Source organism: Mirounga angustirostris, unplaced genomic scaffold, assembly GCF_029215605.1.
Source record: "Mirounga angustirostris isolate CCGP_5_RB_7025 unplaced genomic scaffold, mMirAng1.0.hap1 SCAF_10, whole genome shotgun sequence".
NCBI classification, from domain to species: Eukaryota; Metazoa; Chordata; class Mammalia; order Carnivora; family Phocidae; genus Mirounga; species Mirounga angustirostris.
In genome coordinates, this window is record NW_026991718.1 from 20,778,513 (window position 1) to 20,792,440 (window position 13,928).

Genomic DNA, 13,928 nt, shown 5'->3' on the forward strand with positions numbered 1-13,928 from the left:
AATAGATGAAAAAAAAAAAATCCACCCCTGCTCTGCGGGGAGCCTGCTTCTCCCTCTCCTTCTGCCTACTTGTGTTCTCTCTGTCAAATAAATAAATAAAAAAAAATCTTAAAAAAAAAAAAATCCACGATAACTAGGGATTATGACATGAAGACATAATTGTTTGTTTTTTATTTGTATGTACTTAACATAAATGCTTCTTCACTTCATGTTAATACTCTTAGGCTTTCATATTCTATTTCATAATATAGTTGTAAACGTCTTTTATAATTGTGTTAATTTATTATAACCCCTCAGAAGCGTATCTTTAGGCAACTGTACATAAACCAAACCAAAACATCTTTTTCTTTAAATTACAAAAGCAGTACATTTTCACTGTAAAAAACCTGGAAAATAAATACAAGTTATTGGGGAAAAAAAATTCAAAGAACATCTTTTTTGTCTGTCTTTGTGCTCTCTTGCCACTTCTGCAACTTCTGACCAGAAGGTAGAACTTGATAAGCCACACAAAGCACTAACCTTTGAACTACTGAAATATAAATAATAACAATAGAGCTGGGAAGTATTAAATAAATGATGTTTGGTAACTGACACATAACCAGGGTCTTGTCTACCCACCAGGAATACCTTAACTAATATGGCCTAAATCTCCCAAAATGTACTGTTTCATCAGTATTAGGAATGATTATCTAGAAATACTGTAAGCAACTGAATATTGAGTCTAACTGTATATGTAAATATTCGATCTACTATATATTGTAAGTCAGCTAACCCTATAATTTTTCAGCAGATTTGGGTGTGAATTTGTGTGGTCCAGAGGGCTCTGGAAAGACTAGATTTTGGAGTTAGGCAGCCCCAGGCTTAAGTCCTAACCCTCCCAGGGGTAGTCCTGGTATTCTATAGAATTCTATAACCTTCTAGCTCTATAGCTATCCTAGGCCAGAAAAACCTGTCATTATTTCTGCTGAGTTTTGCCGCATCGGTAAATTCTCTCCAGAGGGTGAATTCTGTGTCCTTTTAAAAAATGACTAGGAATGTATTTGTCACTGCCTCATGTTCTGGTTTTCCGCAGGTAAAGCAGCTGAGCAGCCATTTTCAGATTTATCCCTTCTCATTGAGGAAACCAAACTCGGATTGACTAGGAATGGAAGAAAAGAATAGTGGCCTGTAATCTACAGAAAAAAGTACTGTAAATAAGATGCTTGTAAATATTTCATCCATCACCATTGAACTAAACTGATCTGCTTAACAGACCTGGGAACTCAAGTGTGTATAGTACTTGGATAGTGGGAGTGATACAAATGATCTGAACTTATGGAATTTTGGACCTACTAACTCCCAACTTATTTTATTTTTTATAAAACCATGTGGCATTTTGGTTAAGCATAATGTACTTTAGACCAGCAAAATGTTTCTAGTGATTTTAGCTTCATGAGTCTATAATGTTTTGGTTCATACAGAGTTAAAGATGCTTTGTTTTTATTTTTAAAGTCCCCACATTGGTTTAGGAACACTGATAACATTAAGAAAACCACAAAATGTTTTCATATTTGGTACTACTTTAGTAGTAGGTCTTCAGCAGTGGAAGTTATCAATAGCCCAAATCTAATATAGGGAAAATATAAGAGCAAGTCACCTTTAGCAAGAGATGCCAAATGATTACAGAACTATAATGTACAATTGCCAAATACTGGTTTCTCTTTCCCATGGAAATGCCTTTTTTCCTCATGTGCTAAGAGAGCTAGTATATATATTTAGATTCTCTAGTATTCTGGCTCTCTTTGTTTGGGAGAGATCTTGATAAATGATTTAATTTTCTTTTAAAGAAAAATATTCGACTGAGACTTAGCAGAGAGTGGATCATAATTGTAGCTCACCCACTGACATGGTTCATTGTTTAAATATGGCATTTCCCCCCTTAGCTGCAAGTTGCTGAGATTTGGTGCCTGTGAACTATGATTATATGAATGCATGTGACAGTCGCAGTCTTACGATAATTACTTGTAGGGAACACAGGTAAACTTCCTTGTAAGAGAAATTTACTTTGGAGCTAGAAATCTCATGAGCCTCACTATGAATTCCTGCTATGAACCTCACTACAAAATTCGTTTTCTGATTCAGTTTGCCCTTCCTTCCTTCCCTCCTTCCCTCCCTCCTTTCTTTGTTTCTTTCTTCCTTCCGTCCGTCCGTCTATCCATCCGTCCATCCGTCTCTTTTTTATGGAGGAGAGAGTGCTGTGTTTTTTATTTCATACAAGATAAAGAAGTAGAAATTCTTTCTTCCCTAACTTGCCCACTTCCCCACCTGAAGAAAGTTTCTGATATATATGCCTTACTGAGTACCTACTCTCTTTAATATGACTTGGAATAATTTTTGAGGTTTACTGACAAACATAAAAATCCCTTTGACTTCAATGTGGTTGTTTTATAGATCACACCTTTTCATGAATGTGGATACTTTATCTTTTTGACTTTGTCTCCATTTAGTTTGGTGGTGGTGAAATTTACTTGCTGATTTTCTTTTATTTTCCACTGAATGAGGTTTGTGCTCGAATGAAGAGTGTATCTTAAACCCTTTTTTGTTTGGACGGATTGCACTTGGATAAAATAGGCACCACTGTGTTGATATGTAATTAAATTCTTAACCGTTATTTATCTATGAATGTGACCATCGTTAAATTTAATTATAGTGTATTCCTTTTTGAATTTCAGTCTCCTGCTTTGTAAAAATAACTATGTAATATTTCAGTTTTTAAATTTGTAAATCCTAATCATTGTTATCCAGGTTATTAGAAATGAGGAGTCAAGGAGCTAACTCATGGTTCTGTACTCATTTTTAAAAACGGTTCATAAAGATTGAGGTATATTCTGTGACTTTTTCTGAGACTGAACATGGTGAGAAATCGATGCTGGAAAATGTGGGTAGTGATTCTGTGTTTGTTAATAAGTTGCCATCATGGAGGTCAGAGAATGAACAAATTAAGGGTAACTCATTTTGTAGACCTTGTTCTTTGTCATCTGTAAAATTGAACTGGATCAAGTGGTAGTTTGGGCTGGGAACAAAGCTTTGTTTGTTCTAAGGTTTCTGAGCTAATCATTTTACCTTTTTGTTGATCTTGTACACAAGAATGAGATTAATCTGTATTATATAAGAAAAGAACTGAGAAATGTTTATAAAATGACAAATTTGAGCCACAGGCTTTCTTCACCTTATACAGTATAGTTAAAAAAAAAAAAAAAAACCCTTCTGGCATAGGGTCATGTTCTGTACTTTTGGGACTATTTTACATCAAAGTGTCTTTCTGTTCTTTTTCTGTTGCATCAAGTTTATTTGAAATTGTTTTATGCCTGTACTTCATGACCTATTTCCCTATGGGGTAAAGAATTATGCCATAGTTTTATTGACACCATTAGATGAAAGGTGGCTGTCAACAAGGTGAAAGTGAAACTGAGTGATGAACTGTTTCAGAATACTGTGGACTTGTGAATCTTCAGTGGACTGCTTTTTTTTTTTTGGTTTAGTCTGCCATCTTGAAATGCATCTTGAAAGCCTCCATTTGTCGTGTAGTGATATAGCAGCTGAAGCAGGACTTACTTGCAAATAGCTCTGTGCATTTGTGTCGTGCCAATTACCATAACATTTCCAAAGTATAAAAGATATTTCAGGCTTATGCATGATATTTTGGGGTGAGTCTACCACTCCAGCCTTTCTCCCAGCATACACTGAGCTGCCTTCAGGGGAGCAATGGCATGGTTGGTCATACATGCATGTTTTCTGTACATTTCAGAATGGAGTGCCTTAGCCAGGCCAGATGTTTGCTTTGTGTTTCTGCTGACCAAAGTTAACCTAGACCTGTGAGAAGTTTCTTGTCAGGTTATGGTATGAAAAATGTCCTTTCATGCTTGTCAGAAATTAATTCCCCTATATTTGAGGGGGGCATGGGATAGAAGAATCCTTAAAATACCTGGGTAGAGTATCTGCCTTTTCTGATCCTTTACTGACATTCATGATCTTTAGTGCATTACACAGTTTAAGATTGTCACAGTTGAGGGCGCCTGGGTGGCTCAGTTGTTAAGCAACTGCCTTCGGCTCGGGTCATGGTCCCAGGGTCCTGGGATCGAGCCCCGCATCGGGCTCCCTGCTCCGCGGGAAGCCTGCTTCTCCCTCTCCCACTCCCCCTGCTTGTGTTCCCTCTCTCGCTGTCAAATAAATAAAATCTTAAAAAAAAAAAAAAAAAGATTGTCATAGTTGACACTGCCATTGCTCCATTTATACATAAGAGATGTAGTTCATGAGTTTTAGTCTCAAGGGTAATAGAGTGAATAACTTCCAGATGAAAAACTAAATGGTCCTTGGCCTTTTAATAATATCATGCTTAAAATATTTTAAATTCTAATTTAAAAAAGTCTCCATGCTGATTGTGGTCTAGAATGTTCTACCAATATTTCATTTATTTTAATATAGAGGTATGGGGAAGAGGAGTATATGTCTAGAGTTGTCCAAATTCTAAATAGGTACCAAGAGAGCATTAATTATGACCTGGAGTCTGGGCTTTGGGGGAATATGGAAAAGAAAAAGCAGGCATAAGGTCCACCGAAGGGGAGAGGAAAGGGTCACCTTAATGCACAGGGCCTGTTGTGCCCAGTGGTCCTAGTGCAGTGCAGAGTTTAAAATTGTTGTTCCTTCAGTAACTTCAAATTCAAATGTGAATTTGAAAAGTTCCCAAGTGTTCAGTTTTCAAAGAATTTACTTTGTAATCAGTCAAAAAACATTTGGAATATAACTTGCTTTCCAAAGTAGACTTTGATTCTATAGCCTGTGGAAAATAAAAAGATAAACTGAAGGTGTTTGAGTCAAAGGGCCCTTTTCCCCTTTGTATTTTAACTAGAAGCCTGTGTGTAACTCCTCCTTTTCACTATTCACCCGGCCTCCCTTTTGACTTGCTACACCTGGGACAGAGGCGCCCACTTGCTTTATAGTGCCTGGGTCTGCCACATTCCAATCTCCTGGATTGCCTTAGATCTCTTGACGTGTCAAGGACTGGGACCGTGCCAGAGGGAACAGAGTAAACCCGATGGGCTAGAACTTTTGACTTTGGGTCCCCAGAAAGCCAAAAACAAATACAGAAATCTTTGGTTGTTGTGTTGATTCCTGTTTTCAGAGTGGCCTTTATCTTTTTTTTTTTAAAGATTTTATTTATTTTTTTGACAGAGAGAGACATAGCGAGAGCAGGAACACAAGCAGGGGGAGTGGGAGAGGGAGAAGCAGGCTTCCCGCCGAGCAGGGAGCCCGATGTGGGACTCGATCCCAGGACCCTGGGATCATGACCTGAGCCGAAGGCAGACGCTTAACGACTGAGCCACCCAGGCGCCCCAGAGTGGCCTTTATCTTGACCTCGGTTCTGGACTTGATTGAGTACTCTAGGAGATTTCTGGTCATATTAGGATTTTCTTTGTCCTGTGTGGTGTCCTTGTAAGAGCATGCCCTTTCTTGAACACCCTGTGGGTGAATAACCTTCCTAGTTAGCTGCCAGTACTGGAACCTTCCAGAAGGAATTTTAATTTGCTGCATTTGAAGCACTTTGACATGTACATTTTAAGTGACAGTTTTAACAGTAAAACGGTGTTAAACTAATCACTGTGAAACTTGAAAGTGTGATGCTCTGTACATTTTAGGAAGCTTAAGTAAATTTCTGGTTTTTCCTTTGTTAATTATGTAACCCAGGTGATTTGCATATTTTACTTTTCATCTTTGACAGTGGCACAGATGACTGACATTTTGGCAGGCAGTTACATTAGGGTATATGGTAAATCATGGTTGTGTAGCTTTTCCAGAGAAAGTGGCGACATGTTGACTTCTTCCTTGTGTGGAACCATGGGAGTGGGATTTATTGGCTAATTCACTGCAGTGTTTTTACAGTGCAAAATAAACGTCCACATGCTAGTAATACGCTTTGCTCTTTAATAAACAAATGTGCAAGAGATAGTAATCTAGCTGATTTTGGGGGGGGGGGTTGTTTTTAAGCAGGGACCCGCTCTTTAGTCAGATCTTAAATGAGCTAATATTTAGGGAAGCAAAAGATGTTCTGCCATCTGTAGCCCTCTCAACAGGTGGCCTGTATGAGGAAGTTGTGTTATATTTGGTCAGAAAGGCCAGGGTCCCAGAATTGGAAAATGGTACATGGACTGATTTTAGAATTTTTTTTTTTTAAAGATTTTATTTATTTATTTGAGAGAGAGAATGAGATAGAACATGAGAGTGGGGAGGGTCAGAGGGAGAAGCAGACTCCCTGCTGAGCAGGGAGCCAGATGCGGGACTCGATCCTGGGACTCCAGGATCATGACCTGAGCTGAAGGCAGTCGCTTAACCAACTGAGCCACCCAGGCGCCCCGATTTTAGAATATTTTAACAAGGGCTTATCTCTATAGGAAAGTCCATTTGGACGTAACAGAAGGATTGTCTGGTCTTCTACAGACCCATTCACATTGTTTTACTCTTCACAGAATCATTTTAGGAAAGGTAGGCTAAATCAGAGTGGTGCTGTTTTTAAAGCTTGTGAATTGGATCATGGCCGTATGGTACCTAATGCTACATGGAACTTAGAGACAGCATTCAAGATACCAGGAGTGGGGAAGCCTGGCTTGCTCAGTCCGTAGAGTATGCAACTCTTGTTCTCAGGGTTGTGTGTTCAAGCCCCATGTTCGGTGTCAAGATTACTTAAAAAAATAAAATCTTAAAAAAAGAAAAAAAACCCCGAAAAACCAGGAATGGCTAAATGCTGGGGATGCCTTATGGTTCTTTGGCTAAAGTCTTCTCTTGAGCAGTTTCTATGGGTAATAATTAAGATTAGAATTGATTTTGTTTTTTTATTAAAACATACACAATTTGCCATGAGTTCTAGATTCTGATATTCTTGACAAGCACTTTTTATCTCCAAAGAGTAAGTTATTGACCTTACTTGGGACCTGCTTAGTATTTGATGTTATTAACCCGTTATGGGGGGAATTTTCATTTTGCAAGACCTGTGAATGTTGCATTTTAAATCTGTTTGAATTACTGGTATCATTTAGCATCAAACTCTAACAGCTGCTAATTAAAACTACCCACAATATTAACATTGTAAGTTATTTTGTTTAGCTAACTTACCCTATTAGCTTTCAAGAGACAAAGTCCCAGCGACATGTAATGACTTGCTTGTTCCAAAATGTGCCAAGAGAGCAGACTTCAGTATTAAACTCCAAATTTCAACTGTTTTTAAAAAAGTAGCATTTCCTCTGGGTAATGGGGAGGCAGTGAATTACTGCCCAGGTGCAAACTCCGTACCACCTACCTGTCCCCTTTCCCTCCCATCCAACATAGAATAGGTTAAATTTGCAGCCAACTGTAGGAAAAGAAGTTGGTACTTTTCTGAGTAAGGCTTCATGTCCTGTGACTAGGAAGAGGTGGCAGGAATCATGGCCTAATCAATTATTGAGTTGTGTCGCGTGGGCCATTGCAGTTTGCTTTCTGTAGTATTCTGAAACAAAAGGATGACTCCCTCCCTTCTCAGGTACTGAGAAACAGCTCCATGTAAGCAGCCAGAATGTGTTTGCGACAAGTAGGATATATTAGAGTGGAAGATAAAGGGTAGCACAAAATCTTTCATTTTCTCTTTCAGGTAGTTTAATTGAGCATATTCATAATTGGTCTTTCTAGAACTTGCTGTGTTCATAGTAAATAACGTAGCATTTATTTTATCTGGTTATGTGTGGTGTGCGTGTATATACGTATTCAATATGTGCACATATTTCTGCATTATATGTACGATACATTCATTTATATGTACATACTCTCTTGATTATCTGTAAAATGGTAAGCCCTCATTAGATTGTTCTCTTCTTGTTGACTTAGGCAGCATGGAGCCCATAACTCTGTGAAGCCTCTTCCTTATCTGGAACCACAGTCTTTCCTATTTGCAGTTCATCTCCATCCCCAAGGAAGGCCCTTGAAATATGTCGCTTTCTGTTTCCCTTTCACCAGGGATTGTGAGTGAGAAAGATAGCTGCTTCCACCGGGTTTGAGGCTTCTGGCTCTGAATGATGATGCGGCCCTTTCCTGGCCCGAAGGCAGCTTCGGAACAGTTGTGCTGAAGGGCTCAATGGGGGAAAAAAACCTAGCCCTTGCAGAAATGGGGCTTCATAACTTGCTTAAATTCCTTAGCTGCAGTGTTGTGAAGTCTTAGATAATTTGATGCACAAATAGATTACAACTATGCATTACACTGTTACTTTTGCATCATTGGTAGTACTGTTCCCTGTTGGTAGCCCAGATAATCAAGACCTGACTGTTTCTTGCCACTGGATTCTGGAAGCCTTGCCCTTTCAACTGGATTTATGTTTATTTCTGCTGCTGTGAATCCCAAAAGTAATGCAGTAGGTTTTAATTTAAAATTGTTTAATTCTATTATTGATAAATATTTATTGTAATAAAAGTAAAAAGTAAATAATTTTTAAATCCTTTTAACTGTTTTCAGATTGTCTTCTTTGTTTTTCCTTGGAAGGTACAAGAGGGGAGGGAGCTAGGAGGAGAAAAATAATGTCCAGCCACTTGTCTCAGAGTTACTATTTTAGAGCAAAACATTAAATGGTTTTTCGTTTTGTTTGTTTAAAGAACGATCAGCCCAGGGGCGCCTGGGTGGCTCAGTTAAGCGTCTGCCTTTGGCTAAGATCGTGATCCCAGGGTCCTGGGATGGAGCCCCCAGTGGGGCTCCCTGCTCTGCGGGAAGCCTGCTTCTCCCTCTGCCCCTCCCCCCACTCATTTTCTCTCTTTCTCTCCGTCTCTCAAATAAATAAAATCTTTTTTTTTTTTTAAGATTTTATTTATTTATTTGAGAGAGAGAGAATGAGAGAGAGCAAGCACGTGAGAGGGGGGAGGGTCAGAGGGAGAAGCAGACTCTCTGCCGAGCAGGGAGCCCGATGCGGGACTCGATCCAGGGACTCCAGGATCATGACCTGAGCCGAAGGCAGTCGCTTAACCAACTGAGCCACCCAGGCGCCCTCAGATAAATAAAATCTTAAAAAAAAAAAAAAAAAAGAACGATCAGCCTGCTTGCTCCTGGGTGCTCTGTAATCCTGTGCCTTGTTTCAGAAAGCAGAGTACCTGGTGGCAGTTAACAGCTGTTCATGATGTCCTGTTCTTGGTTTCCCCAGAACTGGGTACTGGGCAGTGTATAATGATAACTGGGTCAACTTAAATTAGTTTGTAAAGTGGTTGTCTCATACTTAAAAACATTTTCCTATCGAAAGAATGTTAATTTTCCAGGCTAATTCCACAAGAACCGAATGGCCACACTTGGTACACTTAAACAATAAGCTTTATTGAAAAACCTCATATTTTCGGGCACCTGGGTGGCTCGGTTGGTTAGGCGACTGCCTTCTGCTCAGGTCATGATCCTGGAGTCCTGGGATCGAGCCCCGCATCGGGCTCCCTCCTCAGCCAGGGGTCTGCTTCTCCTGCCCCTCTCCCCCCATGCGCGCACGCTCTCTCTCTCAAATAAATAAATAAAATCTTAAAAAAAAAAAAAAAGAAAAACCGCATATTTTCTAACATTGCTTCTGAGACTATTTCCTGTCTTTTACATCAGAATTGATCTCTGGCAGCAGGCATTTAAATTTTTTTTCTGTAATAGGTTTGAAGAAGGTGAGGAGAAAATGTCCATATTGTAACCCAGGCTAGTTCTCCAGCAGTGTGCTCATAATCCCCTGTCCCTCCCAGCCTCTTGGTTGCCCTAGCAGTTATCCCTGCCCTTCTCTCTGCAGACCTCCCAACACCGAGAGAGTGCCTGACGGCATAGCAGGTGCGTCCTCGGTAAGCAGCTTGGGTCGGTCCAAATGGAGACGCTGTGCCTCCAAAATGTCCTGCTTTTCTTCCTGCTCTCGTCTTTTCTCCTTGCTCATGAGTTTCCTGAAAGAAAAATTGATGTCTGCTCCTTCCATTTTTTCTTTTTGCTTTTATTCTGAAAGTTTCTCAACACCTCCCAAGCTTTTAATGCCATGACTGTTTCTTAGTCATGTTCAGCCTGGCAGGCTTCGACCTGGGGCAAGTTACTTATTTTTTTCTGAGCCTCAGTTTCTTCACCTGTAAAACGGGATCAGTAATATTACCGCAGTCATGTGTATGTGCTATGAATGATGCAAGGAGGTATTTGGCACAGTGTGTGGTCTAAGGTAGGTCCTCGGTTTCTGCTAATAACTTTGAACCCTTCCCTAAGCCTTATGACCTACTCTTGAAACTTCCCTTCTTCCTTCCCTTTCCTGTTCTGTCCTTTGTACCTTTGGTAGTCAATACATGAAGATGATGGGTGAGGCAGTTCTAAAAATAACTTGAAATGAGTAAAAGAAGATTGCCTTCTGAGAATCTATTAGTAAAATTCACACAAATTTGGGAGACAGGAATAAGCCAAGAAATTACGTAAATGTTTGAATTCCCAAACCCCAATTAAGATGATTTGGTGTAATCTTACGGATGTGGAATTAAGTATGTGACTTGACTTCATATACTAAAATCTAGTCAGTGTATCATTTTTCTGGAAAAAGGCTATATACTGAAGGTAGATGGCGAGCCTGTAGCATAGCAAAGAAAGCCCATACATCCAGAAGGGTTTGCATTTATCATCCCAAACTTACCCAGGGATGGGATGGAAGGACTATCGAGTCTTTGTGGCAAGTTATACCCATTGTGGGCCCCTCAGTTCATTGCAGTCAATCGTACAACATCAAGAAACTTGCCAATTATAGTTTGATTTCCTTTGTAGATTATCCACAGACATGTGCTGGTCACAGGTCATAAATACACATGCTTGTGTGTCAGTTGTAGTTTCTTGCTCAAATTAGGGTATCCTCTTTTTCTTTTGTGAGCTTATTAGTGTAAGTCAATTCTCCAAAGCAGCTCTACTTTTTGGAGTATTGCCTACCAGTGAGGACCAGACTCTGTTTGTGAATTATCAAGATGGACCTACACCTACAACCCACCCCCAAATCCCTCTCACCTGTGACATTTGCCTGCTGCAGTCTCTTCAGGAACTCCTGTCACCACTCTTTAAAAAAAAAATAAACTTTATTTTTTTATTACATCCAAAGTGATTTGTATTATTTGTAAAGTTTTTTTTAAACTAGAAAATAAAAACCACCCATAGACCCACACCCAGAGATACCAACTACTTTGTGTTTTTTTTCCCCCAAATCGAAAGCTTTACTAAAACAATAAATTTGGGAAATAATGGATATTAATTTAATTTCTACAGTTTAATTCTTTTCCCCGAGTTTTTATTTGAAGTCCAGTTAGTTGACATGCAGTGTACAATATAAGTGATTCAACACTTGATTACAACACCCCATGCTCATCACAAGTGCCCTTCTTAATCCCCATCACCTATTTCATCCATCACTCCACTGACCTCCCCTCTGATGACTATCAGTTTGTTCTCTATAGTTAAGAGTCTGTTTCTTGGTTTACCTCTCTCTCTTCCCCCTTTGCTTGCTTGTTTTGTTTCTTAAATTCCACATTCCAATGAAATCATACGGTATTTGTCTTTCTGACATAATACTTGAGCTCCATCCATGTCGCTGCAAATGGCAAGATTTCATGCTTTTTTATGGCTGTGTAATATTCCACTGTGTGTGTGTGTGTGTGTACACACACACCACATCTTTATCCATTCATCAGTAGATGGGACAGACACTTGGGCTGTTTCCATAATCTGGCTATTTGTAGATAGTTCTGCTGTAAACATCGGGGTGTATGTATCCCTTTGGTTTTTTATTTTTTATTTAAATTCCAGTCAGTTAACATACAGTGTACTATTAGTTTCAGGTGTAAAAATATAGTGTACTTGCATACAACACGTAGGATACAAAATCAATGTACAGAAATCTTGCATTTCTTTTTCTTTTTTTTTTTTTTAGAGAGGGAGAGTGAGAGAGAGTCTTAAGCAGGTTCCATGTCCAGCTCAGAGCCCCACATGGGGCTTGATCTCACAACCCTGAGATCATGACCTGAGCCAAAATCAAGAGTCAGATGTTTAACTGATTGAGCCACCCAGGCGCCCCAGAAATCTATTGCATTTCTATACACCAATAATGAAGCAGCAGAAAGGACTCAATCCCATTTACACTTGACCAAAAACAGATACCTAGGAATAAACCAAACCAAAGATGTAAAAGATCTGTACTCTGAAAACTATAAAACACTGATGAAAGAAATAGAAGACAACACAGAGAAATGGAAAGACATTACATGCTCATGGATTGAAAGAACAAATATTGTTAAACTGTCTATACTCCCTAAAGCAATCTACACATTTAATGCAATCCCTATCAAAATACCTATAGCATTTTTCACAGAACTAGAACAATCCCAAAATTTGTATGGAGCCACAAAAGACTCCGAATAGCCAAAGCAACCTTGAAAAAGAAAAGCAAAGCTGGAGGCATCACAATTCCAGACTTCCAAGTTACAGTAACAAAGCTGTAGTGATCAAAACACTATTATGATACTGGCACAAAAAGAGACACATAGATCAGTGGAACAGAATAGAAAACCCAGAAATGAACTCACAACTATACAGTCAATTAATCTTCAACAAAGCAGGAAAGAATATCCAGTGGGAAAAAGAAATGTCTTCCACAAATGATGTTGGGAAAACTGGCCCACTTTCTTACACCATACACAAAAATAAATTCAAAATGGATTAAAGACCTAAATGTGAGATCTGAAACCATAAAGATCCTAGAAGAGAACACAGGCAGTAACTTCTTTGATATCAGCCTTACTTTCTGTTCATTTTTCTTCCCTATATACTAGATACATTTCCAATATAGAACTTGGATCACACTCTACACATTGTATTACATCTCTTCTTCGTTTAATACATCTTAATCTCTCTCTAGGTCAGATCCGTTCTTAGTGGCTGCATTGTTTTCCATCCCATGAAAGCTTTGTCAGTTCCCCTGTTGATGGATTTTGGGGGTCATACCAGTTTTTTAATATAAATAACCGCAGTGAGCACACAGATACATCTAGGTACATTTCTTTCATTCAGCAAACACTGGTTGTGCACTTACTACATACTAGGTATTATGCTAGGCGCTATTTGTACAGTGCTGAATGAAACTGATGTCATTTTCACCCCGCGAAGGTAGAGCCTAAGTTGCATGCTCTCTCCAGGATAAAGCCCTGGGCTGGCATGCAAATGCAGGTGGGCGGGGCCTGAGGTGGGGTGTGTGTGTGTGTGTGTGTGTGTGTGTGTGTATGCGCGCGCGCGCGCACTCCAGCTGCCGGTCAGGTGACTGCCTTTCCCTGGCAACGGCTTGTTGTTAGCAACCGGGCGGCGGGCTGGCTGGTGGTCCGGGCGGAGCTGCCTGGGGCGGGAGGCACTGTCATGAATCCGCCGGGACCCCTGGGGGTCCTGGAGGAGAAGGAGGAGGAACACTTGTCCACCCCGATTCTCGGGCCGTCCATACATTCTGACAACCCTCAGGAGCGGATCCAGGCCCGGCGCCTCCGCATCGCGGCGCGCCTGGAAGCCCGGCGGCGGTGAGCGGGGGAGGGAGGGGGCATCTGGGCGGGTCCGCAGCGGAGCGCCCCGGGTACCGGCGACGCAGGGCGGGGACGAGGCGGGCGCCTTCCCCGGGCGGGAGACTCTGAGGGGAGCGGCCGGGGAGCCCCGTGTGTGAGCGGAAAGATAGGCGGTGAGATAGGAAAAATTTCTTCCGGAAGGTTCAAGCAAAGTATGGGATATGAAAACACTCAACACACTTGTAAAGTCAAAGACGGAAATAATAGTCCCTTCAGCGCTTTTATTGAGGGCCTGCTGTGCCATGCACTGAGAGCAATACGCTGAAGACACAGGCCATCCGTTACCTCCCCTTAGAGGTCTTCTTTCCTTCTTC

At 40.4% G+C, this 13,928-nt stretch overlaps 2 protein-coding genes across 7 annotated transcripts in view; both read left to right on the plus strand.

Moving 5' to 3' along the window:
- The window catches only part of SELENOI (selenoprotein I), a 60,328-nt gene that overhangs the window by 35,305 nt on the left and 11,095 nt on the right, over positions 1 to 13,928 (plus strand). For 3 of the 5 annotated variants that reach the window (XM_045884234.3, XM_064571959.1, XM_064571960.1), the window contains one exon: positions 1,073 to 7,244. In XM_045884234.3, the coding sequence (XP_045740190.1) occupies positions 1,073 to 1,171 (99 nt within the window). In that variant the 3' untranslated portion in view covers positions 1,172 to 7,244. Of the gene's footprint in view, positions 1 to 1,072; positions 7,245 to 13,928 lie in introns of those variants that run through there. The other 2 variants (XM_064571957.1, XM_064571958.1) reach the window with 1 other exon arrangement.
- DRC1 (dynein regulatory complex subunit 1) overlaps positions 13,309 to 13,928 on the plus strand; it is a 43,339-nt gene continuing 42,719 nt past the window's right edge. Inside the window, exon 1 of one of the 2 annotated variants that reach the window (XM_064571955.1) lies at positions 13,309 to 13,572. In XM_064571955.1, the coding sequence (XP_064428025.1) occupies positions 13,418 to 13,572 (155 nt within the window). In that variant the 5' untranslated portion in view covers positions 13,309 to 13,417. The remainder of the gene's footprint in view (positions 13,573 to 13,928) is intronic. The other variant, XM_045884235.3, reaches the window with a different exon arrangement.